Source organism: Protopterus annectens, chromosome 4.part0 (assembly GCF_019279795.1).
Source record: "Protopterus annectens isolate FY-2018-M chromosome 4.part0, PAN1.0, whole genome shotgun sequence".
Taxonomy (NCBI): domain Eukaryota; kingdom Metazoa; phylum Chordata; order Ceratodontiformes; family Protopteridae; genus Protopterus; species Protopterus annectens.
Genome location: NC_056733.1, coordinates 77,808,663 through 77,830,781, shown reverse-complemented (window position 1 = coordinate 77,830,781; position 22,119 = coordinate 77,808,663). Strand labels below are relative to the sequence as shown.

General features: G+C 37.6%; 1 protein-coding gene across 1 annotated transcript in view; it reads right to left on the bottom strand.

Annotated features, from left to right (window-relative positions):
• The window catches only part of FOXJ1 (forkhead box J1), a 42,732-nt gene extending 39,189 nt beyond the window's left edge, over positions 1-3,543 (bottom strand). Inside the window, exons 1-2 of the mRNA XM_044068101.1 lie at positions 3,419-3,543; positions 136-672 (exon numbers count right to left, since the gene is read on the bottom strand). Of these exons, the coding sequence (XP_043924036.1) occupies positions 136-663 (528 nt within the window). The 5' untranslated portion in view covers positions 664-672; positions 3,419-3,543. The remainder of the gene's footprint in view (positions 1-135; positions 673-3,418) is intronic.
• Between the last annotated feature and the right edge of the window lie 18,576 nt (positions 3,544-22,119).

Sequence of the window (22,119 nt, the reverse complement as noted above, 5' to 3'; positions counted from 1 at the left end):
AAAACTAATGTCAGCTGTACTTACACCACTGATACAATATTCACACAAGTTATATATGTAAAATGCCTGCATATCCATGTGTAATAAAAATGCATAATACTCTAAAACATAAAACAACCAAAAGGCACATCATACCTGCCAAGTAGGGTCTGCATGTCGGAAGTAGCAGAAGTTGTCAGTGATCCAGTTGTAGATGGCAGAAAGGGTAATTTTACTCTTCTTGCTGGCCTGCATTGCCATACAGATAAGGGTGGCATATGAGTAAGGTGGTTTCACATGAGGATTGGTCTTGTAATCAATGTCTTCCAGTGGCTGTTCTTGATATATCATCCCTGGGTAGCAGGGTCTGGATGTGGAAGTAGATATGGGTTTTCCAGGGGTGTGGGGCATTCCCATTGAAGCAGGATCAGCAGCCAAAGGAGAGGAGGGAGCCATAGAACCAAGACCATTGCTGTAGCCAGCATAGCCACTCTGAAAAGTACATGGCTTGCTGTTCATGTTGGCATTGATTATGGAAAATTCTTGTAGCCACTGCAGGCTTGTTAAACTATCATCCAAATTTACTGACTCCTCCATGTGGGACTCATCAGTTTCTGGTCCCTCACAGTAAATGTTTAGCCCATTAACTGTATTAGAGCAGGGTTGGAGGGGCATCTCCAACATCTGGAATGCCTTTAAGAAAAAAAAATACATTTAAAGTTAAATTTCTCTTGACTTCTTCAACTTCTACTAAAATGCAAACTAAAGATCTAAAATACTGCATTGTTATTATTACAATGCATGTTTGTATTTAATAGAACAAAAGTATCATAAGTAAATTATGTCATCCTTTAGTCTTCTTTCAGATTAGTTTTTAAAGTTCACAACCAAAACATTTTTCAGCTATCCTGTTGTCAGTTTCACACATTATTTAAAATGATTCTACATAAAAAGAAAAGTTGTCCTAATTAAAAAAATGTTTTATTATTGACCACTGCAAAATTCACTTTAAAACTTTGAGGTGTCATATATTGTTCATGCGTGTTATGATATATATAAACTAAAGTAAATATTTTCTGTTTTAGTCATTTATTTGTATTCTTAGCATCAGTTTTAGATTTTATTTGTTCATGGACTTTATTAGAAACACTAGCCAAAATTTCTCATTCTAAGTAACCCTGAAAATATGTAGTTTTGACCAAATTAATTCAGCTAAATGCATTATAAAGATGGTTACTTCCTTTAATTACATTCAGTGAAAGTAGCATAGTTATTGCATATGGGTACCTCCAGCTCTCATTTCCAGCAAACTGACTGTCGCCTAGAATCATGATCCCTCACTTTAAAATTAAACATTAACATTTATAAAACTTGTGCTTCTCCAGCATTAGCTGGACTGCGTGTCTACTTCTATCAAAAGCAGCAAAATTAATTCATTCTCTATTTTTCTTTCAGTTAGTTAAATGTGCTAATTCCACACAAAAGATAACAGGATTTGTAAACTAGCAATGTTACTACAATACAGTTGGCATTCTGCACTGCATTCCAGAACCTTCTAAATAAGAGCTTAGCATGCCATTACTTTTCTCCTGCATAGCTTAGAATTGCTTGACCAGCATTTGAAAGCTTTTTTTTTGTAATGAAATTAGTTACTGTTCACAATACCTACCAGAACTTGAAAGCATTGGTCCCCTCACTTCTTTTCATATTAAAACTACAACAGCATGCTACAAACTTGTTGCCATACAGTGCACTGTAAATTACATGTACACCATTTCCTTTCGGCACTCCTTGAAGAACTTATTACTAAACAAATGTAGTCTCTCTCAGAACCGACAATAGACTAGTCATCAAATTTAATATCGCAAGAAAAATATCTCACCCTATTGCTCAGCCAAGCAAATCAATATGCAAAGAAGAACCTAATGAAACTGCATTGGTAATATGGTTTATCATTAAGGGAAACTAGCTTCCAGTGCCATTTACCATAAAGCCATAGGTCCATTTTGCAATAATTTATTAAAAAGTCGCATGCGTAAGGCACCAAGACACCAGCTGAAGAACAAGGATCTACACTATATCAATTTTATCTCATCCTAGTTGTAGAAGCTGCAACATGAAGACATTGGGGTTTTATTAGGATTCATAAGGAACATCATTGAGCAAGCCAGGTGGAGCTGAAAGACAGACAAAAATAAGATGCTGAAGTTATAAGCATGGACATTTTGATTCAAAACTGGACTTCAGGACTTCACCACAGTAAAAAGAAACATCATCTTAAGAAAAAATGCCTATACTCACAACTTTCAGCTTTTATTGGCTCATAAAGCATGTTTACTTGCTTAGCATAATATGCTTAACTAAATTGCCATATCTGAGTTTTAATTGAAATGAGATTTAATTAGGGAAAGGATTTATTTCCATTTTCTATTTTTTAAACTGTGAACATTACAAATAGACCCAAAATACTGCTGGATAATATGGTATGTCATACTGAGCACAGCAGGTCAAGAAAACAATTAAATCATTTCACACAAAGACCAAAGGAGGAAGCTGCCATAACCAGTGGGCATTCAGGCCTAAGTTTTACTACACATACATAACTACTTTTCATACAGCACATTACACTTGACACAGAAAATCACAGACCACCAGCTTGCAAACAGTTGTGTGGGATATTCAGGTAATATCTCTCAACAAAGAATCAGGTGTTTTCCTTAGCAGCATATAACCCTAACGAAAGTAAGTGCTTCACAAAAGTTCTTGCTACAGAACATTTAGAGTGTCCATGGAATACAGACTACATTACATTCTGATTATGATAATGTAGATACGTGCATTTTTTCATCAAAGTGTGTTATTGATGAACGATATTTCACATTCAACCTTTCAGACTCAAGTCAGTCACTGCTTTCAAGTCCATATACTTTAAGCAAGGACTACAGAGTTACAACATGCACTTGTTTTCACGGGCAGTACTTGTCTTTGCAGTTATGCCCTGTGAACAAACATGGAAATGGCAAAAGACCTGTGATGTTAGAAGAAGAGATGTTTTCTAACTTTATTCAACCTGTTGCAAAATCTTTAAGTTTATGTCTCTGAAACGGCTAGTTATGATATGAAACGAGATAAATTGTGCATTGGTGGACCTTTTTTGTAAATAAAGAGAAACCCAGACCTTCGCACCTTTCTATTAAAAAGTCACACAGAGCATTTGAAAAGGAAGCAGTCTGAAAGAACTGAGCACAGGACATTGGGACAGTTTATTCCTAAATATGTTTATACAGCTAGATATACTACAGCGTAGCTATCTGAAATTGTATGCCTATAAGTTCTAAAACGTTTGTTTTAAGAAAGTAAAGAAAATAAATCACGTGAATTTCTTCTATCCATATTGCTCTTCAATTAAGAACAAATTCAGTTTACGTTTTGTCCATACCTTACAGGTCCACAGCTAAGATCCACGTTAAACAATATATTCAGGGATAAAATAAACTCCGCTGAATATCGTCTGCAGACTACTCTCCTGTCCAAACTTTTTGAAGCGCCAGTTTTATTTTTTAATGAAAGTAGCGGCAATGAATTGACCAAGGCAAAGTATGAGCAATAAGTAGCAACCATGGAAAGCTTCTACCGCTGCCGTGGCAACACTCCGCCCCTATAAACAGCTTTCTATCTAGCCATTGGCCAAAGGGTCGCCATGGGGTGGGGATCCTAATCCTTTCTACTGAAACTTTTTCTCCACTTGTTAATGAACTCTCACGGAGTACTAGGTTCTGAGAAAAGGTCACTAACGGTAACTCGCTGACACGTCCATTCTTAAAGGCTTCCCTTAACCCTTTTTTATTAAATTTTAGATAACGATTCATTTCCTAAGTAAAGCTGGATTTGCTAAGTTTCATACCTAGTGATTTCTAATGTATCTGACGACCCCACCACCAAGCTGAGAAAATCGGGAGGGGACATTACTTAGATTTGGTCAAAAGTCGACCAAAATAGCTAGACAAAGGTTTCCCACACTCTTCTCTGAATACTCCGAATCTGTTGTTTGCAGTGTGAGAGGGAGGGGTGCTTGTGCAAAGGTGATTTTAATGTCCCTGTTGAACCATAGTTCCCGCTCCAAGCTCCTATGCGCTGCATTTGTTCCTTGAGTTTCTGAAAAGTGCTATTGCAGCAGGGACAGAAGATTTATAGTTAATAAGCCACTTCAAGAGGGCAAAGTTTCTACAAACGGTTTGCACGTGCTGCGGAATTGTAGGCGTGTGTGTGCCTTATATATATATATATATATATATATATATATATATATATAGTCATTTTATAATTCATGAAAAATATGAAATGTTTACTAATCACTCAGTTTGACTAAATGACCATTTGATTTGCATTAGACGTATCCATAGGCAAGGTAGTACCCTACCACAATTGCACTTCTTTCTTTTGTGGATAATGAATCTCCTTGTTCCCCTTTAACTGGTACCAATGGGGACAGTATATAGGCACCTAGGCTGGTAATGGCACCTGTAAAAATCGGTCCGCTAGTTTTAGGCACGCGTCATCCCTAATTTTGGTTCTCAAATTTGCTTTATTTTATTTCATTTCGTTTAATTTCATTTTTATAAAAGGGGTGGATTATTCGTTCGTTCGAATTTGTTACACGGGTTATTAGACTGGTCACTCCTCTGTCCACTGAAAAAAGTAATAGTTGCAAACATAAGACCTTTATAAACAATACTTGAAAATGCCACGTTCATACCTCTCAACTTTTAGTGCAAGAAATCTGGACAAAACCTAAAATAATGGAGGGACAAGGGCCCAAAAATAGAGAGGGACAGATTTTAAATATTGCTCTTATAAACCTAGAAAAATGCTAGAATAAAAGGGTTTGTGTTAACATACATTTTCTGAAGGATATTAACTCTGAAACTTAACTGTATGTCATTATTTAGTTTCTTCAGTCCTCAGTGATTTGCCAGAAAACACAATTTTTATGAGGAACAGACAGACCAAAAATATGAGGCAAAAATCTGAACATTTTGCAAATATCTGAACAGTTGAGAGGCGTGGCCACATTATTTTATTTTTATTTATTTGACTGGGCAGTGATGCAGCTATTGCTCTGTCGCCTCACAGCAAGAGGTTCTCCAGTTAGATTCTCTACTGTGATTTCTTCTGTGCGGAGTCTGCATGTCCTCCCTGCATTCGTGTGGGTTTCCTCCGGGTACTCCACTTTCCTCCCACATAACAAAGACATGCATCTGGGGCGTTTCTCCCTGGGCCTCCGCTGAAAATTGGCTTTGTTCCAAGTCTAGACTTAAATGTTAAATAAATAAATATAAACAGTATGTTGCCCTTTTTCCCGAAAGAAAATGTACAAAAGTATGGCTTCCTATGAAGTAGTGCTTTACTTAGACAGCCATGTCACACAACAGGAAAACAAGTATTTGGAAGTCCACTAGGCCTGCATATGAAGCTTTAAAATTTCCTTAGATGCTTGATAGTGGTAAAATGAGGTCAGCACTCAAAATGTTTGAAAGTGCCACTCAGCATATTCACTTTTTTTAAGCTCTCCTCCAGGAGGGTGTGTACCTACCCAAACACATGCACACATACACTCACACATTCATGGTCAAACTCATTTGTGAGACTACTTCAACTGAAAACAGTAATTGTGATAAGGGGAACACAGAGCTCTACATATATTAATGAAAGAATATTCAGGAGTGGGCCATAGCATAGGTGTTCCACAGCTACCATTCTAGTACAGCCATGCAGGAATGAACTAATAGGGGCTGCATGCAATTTTTTTCTACATGTTTTTCTCACAATGCCTGTCATTCATCAGACCTTCCCTTTGACAATTTGATCTTTTCTTTCCCAGCAAATAAGACTCAATCACAGGAGGCCATCATTCAAGCAACTATCAAGGATTTGACTTAGTCCAACTGCCTTTATTCCCCTGGAAGCCACAATGAGCATAGGTGCTCATTATGCTGGCCCCATGTGTCTGCTTCTGTGCACCTTATTGTACTTGTTGATGCTGGGAAAGTACACATTTTACAGTCTCCACTGGAGGTTAGTATATAAATACTGCGGTGGTGGTGCTGCGGTAGCATTGTTGTCTCACAGTAAGACGTTGCCCTGTTCAATTCTCAGTTAGAGCGTCTTCTGTGTAGAGACATGCGTGAATAGGCGTACCTTCGTTGAAGGTTGTGCATCAGGGCCGGCAACTTAGCATGTAAAAATCTACTGCCAATCATTAGCGGACCGGAGTTCCACTGTGGTGAGCCCTAACCGGGAAAAGCCGAAAGACACAACAACTGGAGGTTAGTACATCAGTATACTATACATCTAACAGAATTCAAGGTCCTGGCATAGGTGACAGTAAAAGAAGCACAACCATATTGTTGTATTTGGGTCTATGTTTAGCGATTGAACGGCATGTTCCCCTAATGGCCATTCATTGCATACATAACATCGAAAGCGCCTTTCAAAAAAAGGCCGCATGATTGTAAATAATTACATCTAACAATCATAGTTGGTCAATATAAAGAAAATAGCATGAAGTACATACTTATCGATAATGTAGGAATAAGGAAATCTGCCCTTTCCCCACTGTAGTGCGATCTCAGAGTTGGTATATATAATTAGGGGGAAATGGCCTCCCCCCACATAAGGAGGGTCTGATGTTCACCGAATCCTCCTCATGTGGGGGGGGCTGTGCCTCACACCCCCTCCCCACAAATTATATATACCAACTCTGAGATTGCACTGCAGTGAGGGTAAGGGCAGATTTCCTCATCCCTACTTTACCAATAAGTACATTCTTCATGCCGTTTTCTTTATGTTGGCCAACTATGATCTTTTGATGATATTTTTTACTATCATATGGCCTTTCATTGAAAAGAACTTTTGATGTTGTGTTTACGTTGAATGGCTGTTCAGGGAACGTGCCATCTGACGGGTAAAGATAAACCTGTAGTATTTGGGAAGTGCATGGTAAAAGCATAAAAGACTTTACATGAAGTAGGAAGCTGAGACAGTAAATAGATCTATCTTATATGAAATCAGAGGCTGGTAAAAGATAAGAAAACAAGCAGAATGATTAGGCGTAGCACACCTGCAGTAATAAAAACATATCTGAATTTGTTTACCAAAATAGAACACAGATTAGTTTTTGCCATTTTCAGACTCAGACTGGAGGAAATACAAACAAAGTTACAAGAAGTAAATATAAGGCAAGTTATCTAAACTACAAAATTTAAGATGCAGTGAGATTATAATGCAATACAACACACAATGAGCGTAATGCACAACATATACCAAGATTCCATATGTCCAGATTAATAAAAAGATTAAGTATAAAGCAAAAATATACATAGACTGTATGTCTTGGGTATATACCCTACTGAAAGATTAAATCAGAGTGCAGGAGAACAATGAATGAAGAGGTGAGTGAGGCCCTAGGTTATATTATTGGAGTGGTAACATGAACACTTTGGTTGAGTTATTAGGTCTGATTTTAGCAGAATATGGAATTTGGGATAAGTGACTTCTTTAAATTTAGATTCTCAAAATTTGGCCCTTTTATGCTTAGAAGTTTGTAGTTGACATTGAGAGATTTGCTGAAGAATGGCAGAGTGCTTGAGGTTTCTTAGGTTGTAAGTGGGAGCTTGTTGTAATAACTATTTCTATAAGAATGGTGCTGGATGTGGCCTGTTTGACTTCAGTGGCGCTGTCTGTGCCATAAAATTAAAGAATAAAGGTAAGGAATTTGTGTAGCCATGAAACACACCCTAAATGAAATAATGAGTGGAAAACCGGTTAAATGACAAACGTTCAGTGGTAAAAACATTCACTCTGGAGGACAACGTGAACAAGGAATTCCCATGGGTCCTGCAGAAGTATACTCTTATGCAGATTACATGAAAAATCTGTAAAAATGGAAGGCATCCTCATTTGTGTTTCTAGTGCTGTTTCAGGGCCTGATGGGATGTATCTTAATGGAAATATTGTAAGGTTCTTGTAACTAAAGGGCTGCCTCTCGGCATAATAAATGTGACATTATTTGCAAAGGACACAAAATAAATAGACATGCAGGGAATGGGGATATAAATGGCAAATGTAAATTAAAAAGAGGCATATAATAACCATTTCTCAATCAGAAAAGATATGGAGCCACAGAGAGTAGTAAGACTGTTAGAAATATAGAAGTAAGGTGCACTGAGGCGCACAGTGTTTTAATTTTGAAATCTATCTTCAAAGTGGCATTGGCAGTGTGGAAGCTATGCAAATGACAGGAGTACAGATGTTAGACAACCTGTATAAGAAATTAATATCTATACACTAGAGAAGATGTAACTAAAACAATCAAATAGCAAGCTACAGTATAGGGAAAATAAACTCTGTTTTCTTTCCAAGCAATGAGTGTGCTCATGTGTGTCAATGTCTGTGCCCGTGTCTGTGGGCACTTGCATGTGCAAGTGTGATGATTGTAATTGCAGTCCTGCAAATTTAAATCTGAGGTTGCATTATCTTGGAGTTTTCTTTCTTTTCTGAGTTATATTGATCTCAGAGTTATTGAATACGAAAGGTGCCCTTGATAGTGAGATCAGGTTAGTTAACATTCTACTGGACATAGTGTTAACAAACAATTTCTTTATGTTTGATGATCAACTATATTTACAAAAAATAGGGGTGGCAATAGGGTCCCCATGTGGGGTCAGCTTTGCAAATTCAGTGATGGCTATTTGGGAAAGATAATTTATTCTCTCACAAAGTCATTTAACAGAGAAATTTCTCCTTTACACACATTTCCTAGATGATATTCATATTCTATATAAGGGGAGGCTGGAAGAAGCGGAAATGTTTGTTGAATATTTAAATCAAACTACCACATTTTTAAGGTTTACATGTACCTTTAATACAGAGACCATAGCATACTTGGACATTGAAGTGTTTAAGGTCTCAACTCAAAAAGGAGTAGCATCTAGGATTCACAGGAAAGATACATTTTCAAGCATGTATTTACACTTCAGTAGTTCCCATCCCTTCCACCAGAACAAATCTGTAATAAAAGGGCAGTTAGTACGAGCGGCGAAGATGGTAACTATTGATAGTGAATTTATAGTGGAATGTAATAAGATAGCTGGAATGTTCCTTGCCCGAGGTTACCCAGGGGACCTTATTAATGAAATGATTGATGAAGTGACATATAAAAGATGTAAATTTTTTTGTATACCATTATTACAGGGTGCTTTGTCACCACGGAATGACATGATTAGTATTCAGAAGGATAATAGGTCATCAGTGCCATTTACCCTAACCTATAGCCCTGAGAGTGGTCACATCATTTCAATCATAAGGAAGAATTGGGACTTGCTAAACAATAACTTGGAATTGCATACATTTTTGGGTTTATACTCCTCCTTTACATTTAAGAGAGGTGTGAATTTGAAAATTTTTATAGAAATGAGACAGCATAAAATTATTAAGAATCCAGGGATGAGTAAATGTGAATCATGCAACTTTTGCAAACACATGAATATTGGGTACTCATTTAACATCAGGGATAGTAGTTATAAGACTCTATCAGGCAAGTATAATTGCAACTCAACCTATGTAGTATATCTTGCTCAATGTAAATTATGCCCCGCATTCTGCGTAGGAAAAATTGATCGTAGACTGCGTGAGAGGGTATATGAGCATCTATACTACATCAAGAAAGGCAAGGTTGAGAATGCTTTAGTGGCCCACATCAAAACCAACCCCACAGATAGTTTTATGTTTAGAGTAATAGACCATGTAACTGGTGAAATAAGGGGTGGTCTGAGATCTTTGTTACTAGAAAAAAAGAGTATTAATGTGGCAGATTGGTTTAGATGTTTGCCATTTCTCAGGTATAAATGACAGTTGTTCTATTCAATGTTTACTAAAACTTAAAAGTTTGAATAGATAACCAATTTTTATAAGTATTTTTATAAGTTAATTTTATTATGACAAGTTGTCCTGTATTATGTTTATGGTCAGTATTTCATGTTTTACATGTTTTTCAAATAGTGGTTGATTAAATATGTGGTTTATGAATTTCTGATACCTAACGTCTATGGTGAATGTCGGGTCAATTGATGTTGATTGTAGAATTGTAAACACTTAAAAACTTAAATACAATTTATATGTATTTATTCCATAATATTATGGTAAATTGTATGCATAATATTTGTAGGACTATATGTTCAGAGTAGACAAGTTAATATACATTTAGAATGATTCAGTTGATTTTAATGGATGTATTTTAGTTTGGTTTTGGACTTGAGATTCATTTTTTATGATTGTCAGTTTATTGAATAATTGAATAATTAAGGGGTGAAGGGAAGTGTTTCCTTGTATATAAGTTAGTTAATACCTGCTGTCCTTTGTCAGAATAAGTTTGATCATTGAACCAGACGAAAAGCGCTTAACAACATTTTCAGTGTGTTACTGTGTTTTTTTCGTCACTTTTTTTTTTATTAAAGAGCTAAATAGCTGAAGATTGCTGGGGTTTGAGGTGCTTTTGCCCTGCATTTCTGTCTTGATTTCAGAATTGTACCAGGGGGTATTGGAGGGGAGCAGCTGCCCACATATGAGGAATGCGAAGCAATAGAGCAAAGCCCCCTTGTAAAAATACTTGAAAAGTGTGAGTTTCACATATCACTGTTTTTTCTTTTGAAGCAGTTTGTTTTTCAAAGTATCAGCACTTGTTCTAGTGGGTCTTACACCTCTAACAGGGAGTCAAATAAACACACACACACACACACACACACACACACACACATATATATATATATATATATATATATAGGAACACTTCACATAATCGAATTACTGAAATCTCAAATTTCATATGGTCGAGACCATATGATCGAGATTTCAGTAAATCGAATATGTGTAGTGTTTAAAAATAAAAGTTTACATACCTTAATACAATGCGTGCACACAGAGGCAAGGATTTTTGTATGCTCTGTGTGTACGTAATGTTTTATTTTTTTTGCGGTGTTGACAGGAAATGAGAAATCTCCCATTTTGCGCTTCCGCATACATCGCAAGATGGGAGATTTCCCATTTCCCCACTGTAGCGTGATCTTGGAGTTGGTATATTTAAGTAGGGGGGTTTGGGGGGCACAGGCCTGCAAAAGCGAAGTTTGTCTTTTTTTTTTTTTTTTTGGTTTCATTTCAGAAGTTTGAGTTTATGAAACTCGATCTTTTGGTTTTGGTTATTTGCAGTTCGAGATTTTGTAAATTCGAGCTTCTGAAGTGAATCCATATATATACATATATACATGTGTGAGTGTGTCTGTGTGTATCTATACCTATTTCATTATATCAATATTCATAGCAATACTTACACACATAAAGGTACACAGCACACACACACACACACACACACAGAAACACAGTATGGTCATAATACAAAACTAAATAGAGAATATATTAAGACAAAATTGAGAAACCAGATCTACACAGCAGCAAAGATGGTATCAATTTAGAAAAGCAAGTGGTAGTAAATAGTTATTAAAAATTAAAATGTTAAGACATAAGACTGCCAAGTATGATCAAACTTGGGACTTCGTCTTAAAAACTGTCACACCGTTCCAGATGATAAGATCCAAGATTCAGTCCTGCTCTTCAGTTACTGTATGTGTGGAATTTGTATTTTATTCCTGTGCTTGAATGAGGTTTCTGTAGGTATTTTGTTTCCTTCAACCTCCAAAACAAACATGCCAAATGAATGGCTATACCAAGCTGTCCTTATTTATTGTACTAACCCCTTCCTTGTTAAGCTATTTTGTGTCAGAAAAGGGTTTATAAAGGAATGCTTGTCTTACCTACTAAATTAGCAAGTTGTCTTATGGCTAAGCAGGGTGCATAGTCTGGTAACTGACACTGTGGACACAGAATTTGCAGCAAAGTGGATAAACTAATAGCCCATACATAATGACAACTTTTGTATAATTGCTAATCATGGCTTCTCTTGATATTTCATTGTTGTGTGAAGCCTGGCAGGTGTACAGTTGCATATGTAGACAGTGTGGATGAGGGATCCGTGGGGAGAAGCCCCTGTAACATGAACATCATTACATAAAAATAACAGTTTTATAATACATCCAGTCAGAGGGGAAGGAGGTACCAATAGGGATTTTAGCCCTACAGATGAACAGTGAATGGGAATGAGATAAAATTGCTGCTACAAAGGCATCCAGTTATCACAAGCTTATTCAGGTTTTCTGTGCTCCCTGAGTGTCTCATATACATAGTCAAGTGGAGACTGGGACATCAAACAGGGTTTGGAGCATCAGAATAATTACTGGCAGGTAACAACTTTAAATGATCTAAACAGATTGGCAGCAACACGTACGACAAATGAAAGTCCATAAACGACAATTTACTAATACATTTTCAACAATTACTCTAGAATCAGATGGATAATGAAACCTGATTCAAGGTGCAATCTTTTTTTTTCTTGAAATGTTTATGAATTTCTCCTTTTTTGTGTGTGTTAAAATGTTATGTTTGTATACGAAATACTTAAAAATAATGTAAATAAGCTCATGCATAGATGTTTTTACCATGCAATTATAAATGTGCATCAGGTGTAACTTAAATATGGAGCTTTTCTTCCCGGGCCTGCACTGAAAATGGGTTTTACCCAGTTGGAATTTTCATGGTCACTGAAGACAAATAAATAAATAAATAAATAAATAAATTGCTACTCAAACCCTTTAATGGCTGTTGGTTTTGTAGCTGTATCTTGCTTTGCTGTCCAGTCTCTACAAGCTTCAGTTCTCCATTTTGTTATCCATCACTTTTTAATGAACTTCATTAGGCCAGACCTGTAGAGGTTTGTCTTGCATGACCCCATTCATTCATGTGAACCAGGCCTGATGCAAACCCTCCTCAGATGAAGACTTTCTCTACATGGAGGAAACTGACAACTTTCAAGGAGATGTAGCAGGAACAAAGGACTGTAACTGGTGCAGGTATTGGAAATAGGTAGCCGTCACATACTAGACACCAGAGTCTTCAGATATGTGTGATATCTGAAAAGGAGGGAAGAATGAAGTATCAGTGAACAAAGGCTCATGTACTCAAACACCTCTAAAGGAGGGAAGAATGAAGTATCAGTGAACAACGGTTCATGTACTCAAACACCTCTAAAGGAGGGAAGAATGAAGTATCAGTGAACAAAGGTTCATGTACTCAAACACCTCTAATGCTTCTGGTCTACCATCAGTCTCCACTACTGGACACACTACCAGCAGTGATGCCGGGCAATGAAAGGGACAAAATCAAATATACGGAGGTCAGTGGCTACCATACTGGAAGCATCTGCAAGATTTTTTGGGTTACACTTTTACATTCCTTTCTGGGAATATGGTTTAGGATAAGGCATATGAATGACATAATGGAATAGGCACACATGGCTTTGGAAGTCCTGTACCTGTCTACTTCCCTTTTCTTTTGGGCACCCAGAACTAGTCTCTTGCTCCTGTTGGAGGGTAGACCATCAGCACCAAACATATGCCACTTCTTGTTAACCTTCAAGCACTTGGATCACTAATTAAACTCAATTTAATGGCATCGCAGATGAGAGCTTTCTGCAGTTCAAGTTTACGCAGCCATTTATTACTTATTGTATTGCTGCACTTTTCCATACATCTCTCTTATGCCAAAGTGGCTTTCTTCTGATTTCTTAGTAAAGCTGTGAAAAAGAAAGAAAAAAACACTGACCACGACTGGTATTTTGATAAGCCATGCTCTCCTCTTTTACCCTCACCAGCAGTGCAGCAAGCAGAAAAAAAGCATCCTCGTACATACATTGGTGAAAATTCACTACATATATCTGGTGATTCCTCCACCAGAACCACATTTATCTTTATGCTGAAGAAAACATTAAAAAACAACAGCACTCATCTGCCAGTTACATTTTGCATGTGCACTTTGTTTAAAAAAAAATACTCCAAGGGAGGCGTACCACTGTTACAAATGCCTCACATGCAACACGTTTGGGGCACTACAACTAATTCTTTAGTTCATTCATTCATTCATTGACTCATTCATTCATTTTAACCAGGGAAAGGATTTCAATTTTCACCCTCATCTCTGTGAAGGGAAAAAGAAGCAATATACAGGTGGTAGACAGCTAGTGTTATGACAGTGTAAGCCTTTGGTAGTACTACTTATAAAAGGAAATAAATGCAGATAAGAATCTGCAGTTCTAAGTGTTACAATGCCACTTTCATGTATACTGAAACAACTGCAAATACACATACAAAAGGACTTGCCCTTGTTCTTGATTTAACTTGCAGTCAGAAAGGTGCCTCAGTACAACTGTCTCTTTATCCATCATTTCTGTACACCCTTGGTAGTACTACCCCACACATGACTGATTCTATACAGCCTTCTGATCATGAGACATCAGATGCATGGGCGCATGTGCACACACACACACACACACACACACACACACACACACACACACACACACACACACACACACACACACGTATCTGAATTGAAGTTACTAAGCATTATACCTGCCTTGAACTTTACATGTATATTACAAAATATACATAACTGTTAAGGATGCTATATGCTAATCTGGTAGGTGTACTGCTTTAAATTGTCATTAATAGCTTGCACAGCAGTGCCAAATATAATTTATGGTATGTGCAGTCACAATACCAACATTAGATTTTATAAAAGAAAACACCAGTACATTTCTTATAGCCAATAGGCCTTAAATAAAGCTCCTTACACCATGAACAACCCCTAATTTTTCCATTCAGTATCATCTGTTCTATTCCATAGGTAAAGATATAGTGTAAAGAGAAAATGCTGAAAATTAGAATGATGTAATGTCTGTAATGCTCACAGCAAGCTAAATGTGCAAATGTAAATTCATTTGTTGTTAATGTTTGAGAGAGTGTAGCTCAACGTTTGTGAAAGGCTGCTATTTTCTGAGTGCAAGCTGTCACATCCCACAGTGTAGTGAAAACAGGCTGAACACTATAGCAGCTGTTTCAGGAAAAGGCCTGTCTGCATACAAACTTCCGTGGTGGTCTAGTTCCTGAAGACTCCAGCACTGGCTTTTATATGCTAATGCATTACAGGAAACTTTGTCAGGTCACTTTTAACCCACACAAGCTCATGTAATCTGCTGTTATGTTGGAAGAACAAGATTGTGTCTTTTGCTGCAAAGCTGTGATGCTTTATTCTCTAATTGCTTGTGAGTTAAATTAGGCATGAACTCACTTTCCTTCCCCCACCTCATATAAAGCAACATTAGAGTCTGTTGGTGCCCTTTCTTTACTGAATACCAAAAGAAATTTCTTTTGTTGTCTTGCTTGGAAAGGACATTACTTAACAGATACATAAAAGTTTCACAGAGCAAGCAATCCCACTGTAATTTTTGCTGCGATTCCCATAGCTGTTATGACAGTGAAACCATGCCTTATATTTGTTCAACAGTCAGGGATCTCTCATTTGTTTGAACAGCATTTCTCACCATCACTTCTTAAAAGTTAGAGGAAACAAACATGTGATAAAGAGTGAAAGAGGAAGGCATATAAATATTTATTTATAAGACGACATACTAGAAAATCACTCTACTATATAGCAGTCAAACTGATTGATGACAAATTTTACATGTGAGAAAGAATTTGTAATATTTTTAGAATATTCCGCTACATTTCTAGTAAAAAGAGAAATTTAAACCATGATATATAGAGAACTGCAAAGCAGAGTAAGCATCTGGCGTTGTTTAATATTGAACAGAAGTTGTTTTGGTCATATACACTCCTGATTCAATAGCAACGTTCAAACAGTGCAAACGTAAGCAGCAATGCATTGAACCTCTGCTGTGCACTGTGATGATGCTGATGCTGTTCATAGTACCATTATAATACAGTTTATAGTTTACAGGTAGTTATATTGATGTGTTTTGGGGTTGTATGGTAGTTCAGGGGTAAGAGTCCCTCTCTCAAAGTTTCATGGTTTGAGGTTCAATCCTAGCCACTGGTTACTGTCTGTGTAAAGTCTACTTATTCCCCCATGTCTCTTGGTTTTCTTCTGGCACTTCAGCTACTTTCCAAAAACATGCTGGTGGAGTAAATACATTGAAGTGAATATATATATATATATATATATATATATATATATATATATATATATAGTGAATATATATATATATATATATATATATATATATATATATATAGTGAATATATATATATAAATATATATATGTTCTATATATATGTTCATAGGTTCATAGGTAGGTACTAGGCTATTTGCCCAAGGTCCTATGGTAAGCCTAGCCAACAAGGCTCCCTGGCTTATGCCACCCAAGAAAGTTATTTTCCTGTGCCTTTGTCGAGCAGAGCCACAGAAGTGATCCCGGGGTGAATGTCCTATTTCCCATCCACTCATCAAGATTTTTCTTGAAGAGTGCTAAAGAGAAACTTTGCTTTACATTGTTCCAGAGTATGGGAAGTCTCTGGGACAGGAATCTATCCCTCCAGCATGTCCTGTTTATTGTGATGACAAGGTTAAGGCCCCTAGAGCATGTAGCTCGAAGGGATTGTGATTTCCTTAGGTGCAGCACGTCCAACAGCTCTGGGTTTGACATAGCTTTATATGTTAGGCAGCGATCACCTTGGAGTAGGCAATATGCTACGGAATAAAGCTGGAGGTTTTTGAGACGGTCAGTATAGGGCATCTGTTTGACACCAGTAATTCCCTTTGTGAGGTACTTCTGTGGCCTTTCCAGCTGCTGCAGATATCTTGTGAGGTACATTCCAAAAGGGGCGTTGTACTCTATAATGGGTCTAATGAGTGTCGAGTAGAGGGGAACAATGACCTCTTTTTTCCTGGATGAGAACCCTTTTGTGTTGAGGAGTGCCACGTAGAAGGATTTCCTGACTACTGTGGTGATGTAATTATCAAAGGAGAGACTACTGTCCACCTGGGTCCCAAGGTCTCTTATCACACATTCAGGGTTAACTAGACTTCCGCCTATGTGGTAGTTCATGGGTACAGAGTTTTTACCAAAGGAGATGGCAATGCACTTTTTGGCATTGAGCTTGAGGCCATGGCTCTGACACCAGGCATCTGTCTCAGTGAGACCCTACTGTAGGATGTTCACATGTGGACTTGACTATGGCTCCTAGTTTGCAGTCATCTGCAAACTTCGTTAGCCAAAGGCCTTCTGTGTTAGCCTGTACTTTAGAGAAGTAAATACCAAACGGGAGAGGTCCCAGGACTGAGTCCCATGGTACTCCACTTGTCACTGGTTTGAAGTCAGATTTGGAGTCTGCAACTTTTACAGTGTGGGTTCTGTCAGTGAGTCATTTGGCAACCCATCTTGTGATGTAAGGATTTATACCTAGTTTATTGAGTTTATCAATAATTCCAGAATGGAGGATGGTGTCAAAAGCCTTGGCGAGGTCAAGATAGGCTGTGTGAACCACCTTACCCTCGTCTACAGCTTTAGTGACTGTCTCAAAGAAGTCGATCAGGTTCAGAAGGCATGATCTGCTTTTCACAAACCTGAACTGGGTGGGGTCCAGAGTTTGGAGGTTACCAATGTCTTTGTTTATGAGTTCCATGATGATATGTTCCATGGCCTTACAAACCAAGCTCATCAGGCTAATAAGGCAATGCTTCCCGGGATCAGTGGCGGCTCCCCTTTTGTGGAGTGGGATAACTGTTGCTGTGCGCCATTCAGTGGACACAAAGCCTGATGTGAGGCTATGATTGAACATGGTGCTTAGGTGGGGAGCCAGTTCGTTCTGATGTTCATGTAAAACGCAGCCTGGGATGTTGTACGGTCCCATGGATGCTGTGTTTTTGGCTTTAGAGAGTGCAGCTTTTACCTGTGTAGTTGTGTTTGGGATAGCACAATCCATGCACTCATGTAAGTGCTTATAGAGTGCATTTGTGTAGGATTCAGCAGTCGTAACTGTATTGTCCATCTGCATGGGTGTCATGAAGTTCCCAGATTGGTACAGTTTGATAAATTGTCTGAAAAAAATGTTACTACCTAACATACACACACACACACACACACACACACACACACACACACACACACACACACACACACACACACACACACACATGGCCCTTGTCCTGTCCATTATTGGAGAGTCACTACCCCCACCCCACTTTCATCTCTCAGATTTAATCCCACACCTTCTGTGGGGACACACTGATTCATGGAGTAACGTACTTCTGAAGCCCTAGCTCCTGATTCTTGCACATTCAATATGCACCTCAAATGACTCTAAGCAACCTGCAGTCTAACCTAAGAGAAATAACACATTGGACAGCAAATAACTCAGTTCACTCACACATATAAACATCCAAGTTATTTGTATCATTTAAATGATGATAACACCTTCTGGCTAAAAGTGCTCATTAGTTATTTAAAACAACACAATAAATATCAGGTTTGTAACTTTTCCCTGAAGTACTGATGGGAAACTGGAGGACAGGGAGACTCATAGAGCTTTGTTACTCCTCCTGTCCTTCAGTAGCATCTCCTGTGTCACTGGTTGGGGCTGGTGAGTAGCATAGCCCAATGACATCACAATGATGGATTCCTAGCCCAATGACATCACAATGATAGATTCCTTTGTACTGATGAGGAATCAACATCTGAATGGTTCAGCAGTACTGAAGGGACTCATGATGGGCATTACTGCACTATTGAGGCAGGACACATCCAGGACAAGTGTGTATGTAGTGAGGCAAACTATTTGTACTTAATGCGATACATTTCTTTTCTGAACTGGTCATCTGAATACTATGAATCTATGATACCAATAACTGTTTAATTTTAATAACTTCACGTTGTCCCATAAAATGTCATTTATTATATCAAATACTAAGCGCGCTTGTTCCTATTATAATGGAACTTTCGCAGAATAAAAAAATACATCCCTTCCTACTGCTTATACAAGAAATTCCATGCAATAAGAAACATTCCAGTGTAAAACAAATGGATAATTAAAAGAGCAACTAACTTACTAAATGAGTCAATATTACAGCCACATAAGTAAAGTAAAAAAATGCTCATGTTTCAAATATAAAACACATCAGTTTCAATCAAATAGTATACCCATTGTAAAGCTTAATAAACAAATTAACTCCTATCATATTTCAGATTTAATAAACTTTTAATAGATAATTTGTCATTAATACCTAGTGGGAAAGTAGCGTCAAGCAAGTCTGCAGCAGACAAGTGTTGCAGTGTTACTCTGTGTCCTGGGCACTGAAAATTGTCCACTGAAATCAGTGCTCTGCCCAGGTTAGCAAATTAAAAAAAATATATAGATATATATATATATATATATATATATATATATATATATATATATATATATATATATATATATATATATATATGCCCATGGCTATGCTGGCCCGTGACTCACATTGACAGTCTTTACATGTTCGTGTTTGTTTAGTTAGTTAGTTAGTTAGTTAGTTAGTTAGTTAGTTAGTTAGTTAGTTAGTTAGTTAGTTAGTTAGTTAGTTAGTTAGTTTTACATTTGTTTACCAGGAATGTCTGACTGGACCAGTTGCCTGTTTTCAGCAGTGGCCGAGGGAGAAAAGCTTCAGTATATTCAACAAATTTAAACAAATTTTAATATCATAGCATAGGCATGTATTACAATAACAAAAAAATCTACAAAGCATTGAAATGTTAACACCACTGTTAGTAAATATTACACAGTAAATAAATTAACAGTGTGACATTCTGGACATGAAGAACATTGACATGTTGAAGTCTGACAATAATATATATATATATATATATATATATATATATATATATATATATATATACACACACACACATATTAGTATTGAGTAGAGTGGTGTGTGCAGGATTCAAGTGCAATATATAAGAGAGAAAGAGAAAAGAATGTGTAAAAGAAGGGTTATTGAGGAGAAGAGAGAAGGTTTGATGAAGAAGAAAAAAATGAAATAGTTGCAAGGTGGGGGAGAAGTTCTGTAGAGATATGAGAGATATAGGTTCATACATTCATAGGTATGTACTAGGCTATCAGCCCAATGGCCTACATAAGCCTAGCCAACAAGGTTCCCTGGCTTACGCCACCCAAGAAAGTTATTTTCCTGTGCCACTGTCGAGCAGAGAGAATCATCCTGTGGTATTGCTGTGGGTATTGGGAATTTGCCTTTCTCCCACTGTAGTATGATCTTGGAATTGATGTATATAAGTAGCAGAAGGTGGTGCAGGGGGTTTGCACCCCTGCAAAAAAAAAAAAAAAAAAAGAATTACTGAAGTGTGGTTCCTTTTTTTTAGATAGTCTGTGCTTTGATAACTAGCGTTTAAATACTTTGTTTGTGAACACTTGTCATTTTGACCATTTGACATGCAGTCATACGTATATATACATAGGCATGCTGAAACTGATCTAACTGTTATAAGGTTGACACACAAAACACTGTCAAAAAATCTAAAAGTTAGATTAACAGAGACTGCATATGCAATGTGACATAATGCAAATCCAAAACCAGCACTTTTTTCAGAGAGACAAGCCCTTCCTTCATAACATCTAGGAGGCTGGGTTCCCCCACATATCCTGCTACTTATACATACCAACTCCAAGGCCATACAACAGCAGTAAAAGGATATATTCCATTCCCTTCTATAACAGCAATCTTGCAGTAATAAAGTCAACATCAGAGTAAACTTTATTGTCATTTAGAACTACACACGTGTAGCCTAAATGAAATTTTGTGCATCAGCTCAGTTCTTGAAATTACAACTGAAAATGAAGCAACACATACAAGTAGTGGAATAAACATAAGTAACAAATACAATATTACTCCCAATACATGAAAGAAAGAGCAGAGACAGCTATCAACACTGTGATACAAAAGAATACCCACATCCAGATCTTAATGGACATGCTCCACCTCAAAAATCCAAATCCACTCTTCTGAGTTAAATGAACTACCTTATTTAAAGTAATACAAAACACACATGCCTAAGTTATTTGTCTAATATTGCACTTAAGTGAGTTAAGTAATACTGACTATGGATATAATAAATAAATATTGAACTTACTTGGAATATATGTAAGTATACATTGCGCAAATAAATTCAAATTGACTTATGTGTCCAGACCTCTGGGACTAGTGCCTGAAGATTGGAATCTTTTCCCTTCTCTGCAACCCTCACCATTCTTTCTAGCTCCTTCCTTTCTGTAACTGTGCAGCTTCCAAACCACACTGTGAAGTTGCAGGTGGGGATGCTCTCTACTGCACCTCTATAGAAGGTGAAGAGACTATGAGGAGGAAGCTTAACTTTTTTTCAGCCTTCTTAAAAAGTGGAGGCATTGGTGAGCTTTCTTGACCAGTTGGCTGGTGTTTTTCAACCATGAGAGATCCTGTGATATGTCTAGACCCAGAAATTTTGTACTCTTAACCCTCTCCATACTCTCACCATTGATCCTGAGCACTGGGTGGGTTGTTCTCCATTTCCTGAAGTCGATGATAATCTCTTTGGTCTTGGTTACATTCAGGCCAAGGTTGTTTCCCTCGCACCAACTGATCGCAGATGCCACCTCCTCTCTATACTCCCTTTCATCTTCCTTTGTGATGAGCCCCACGATTGTGGTGTCATCAGCAAACTTGATGATGTGGTTGGACTTGTGCTTAGCATAGCAGTCATGAGTCATGATGGTGAATAATAGTGGGCTAAGAACACATCCCTGGGGAACCCCGTTGTTAATCGTGATGCCCTTTGATGTGTTCTGACCTGTACACACCCTCTGTGGTCTCTCAATTAGGAAGCCCAGGATCCAGTTATAGAGATGTTTAATGATGCCTAAATGAGCTGCATTGGTACCACCATATTAAATGCAGAGCTGAAGTATATGGACAGCATCCTCACATAACTGTCTTTGCCCTCTAAATGCTCAAGGGTGATGTGCAGTGCTACTGATATGGCATCAGCCATGGATCGTTTAGCTCTGTACTCAAACTGCAGAGAGTCAAAATCAGGAGGTAGGCATGATAAAAGACGCTTTTTATCAGCCACTCAAAACATTCCATAACAGTGGATGT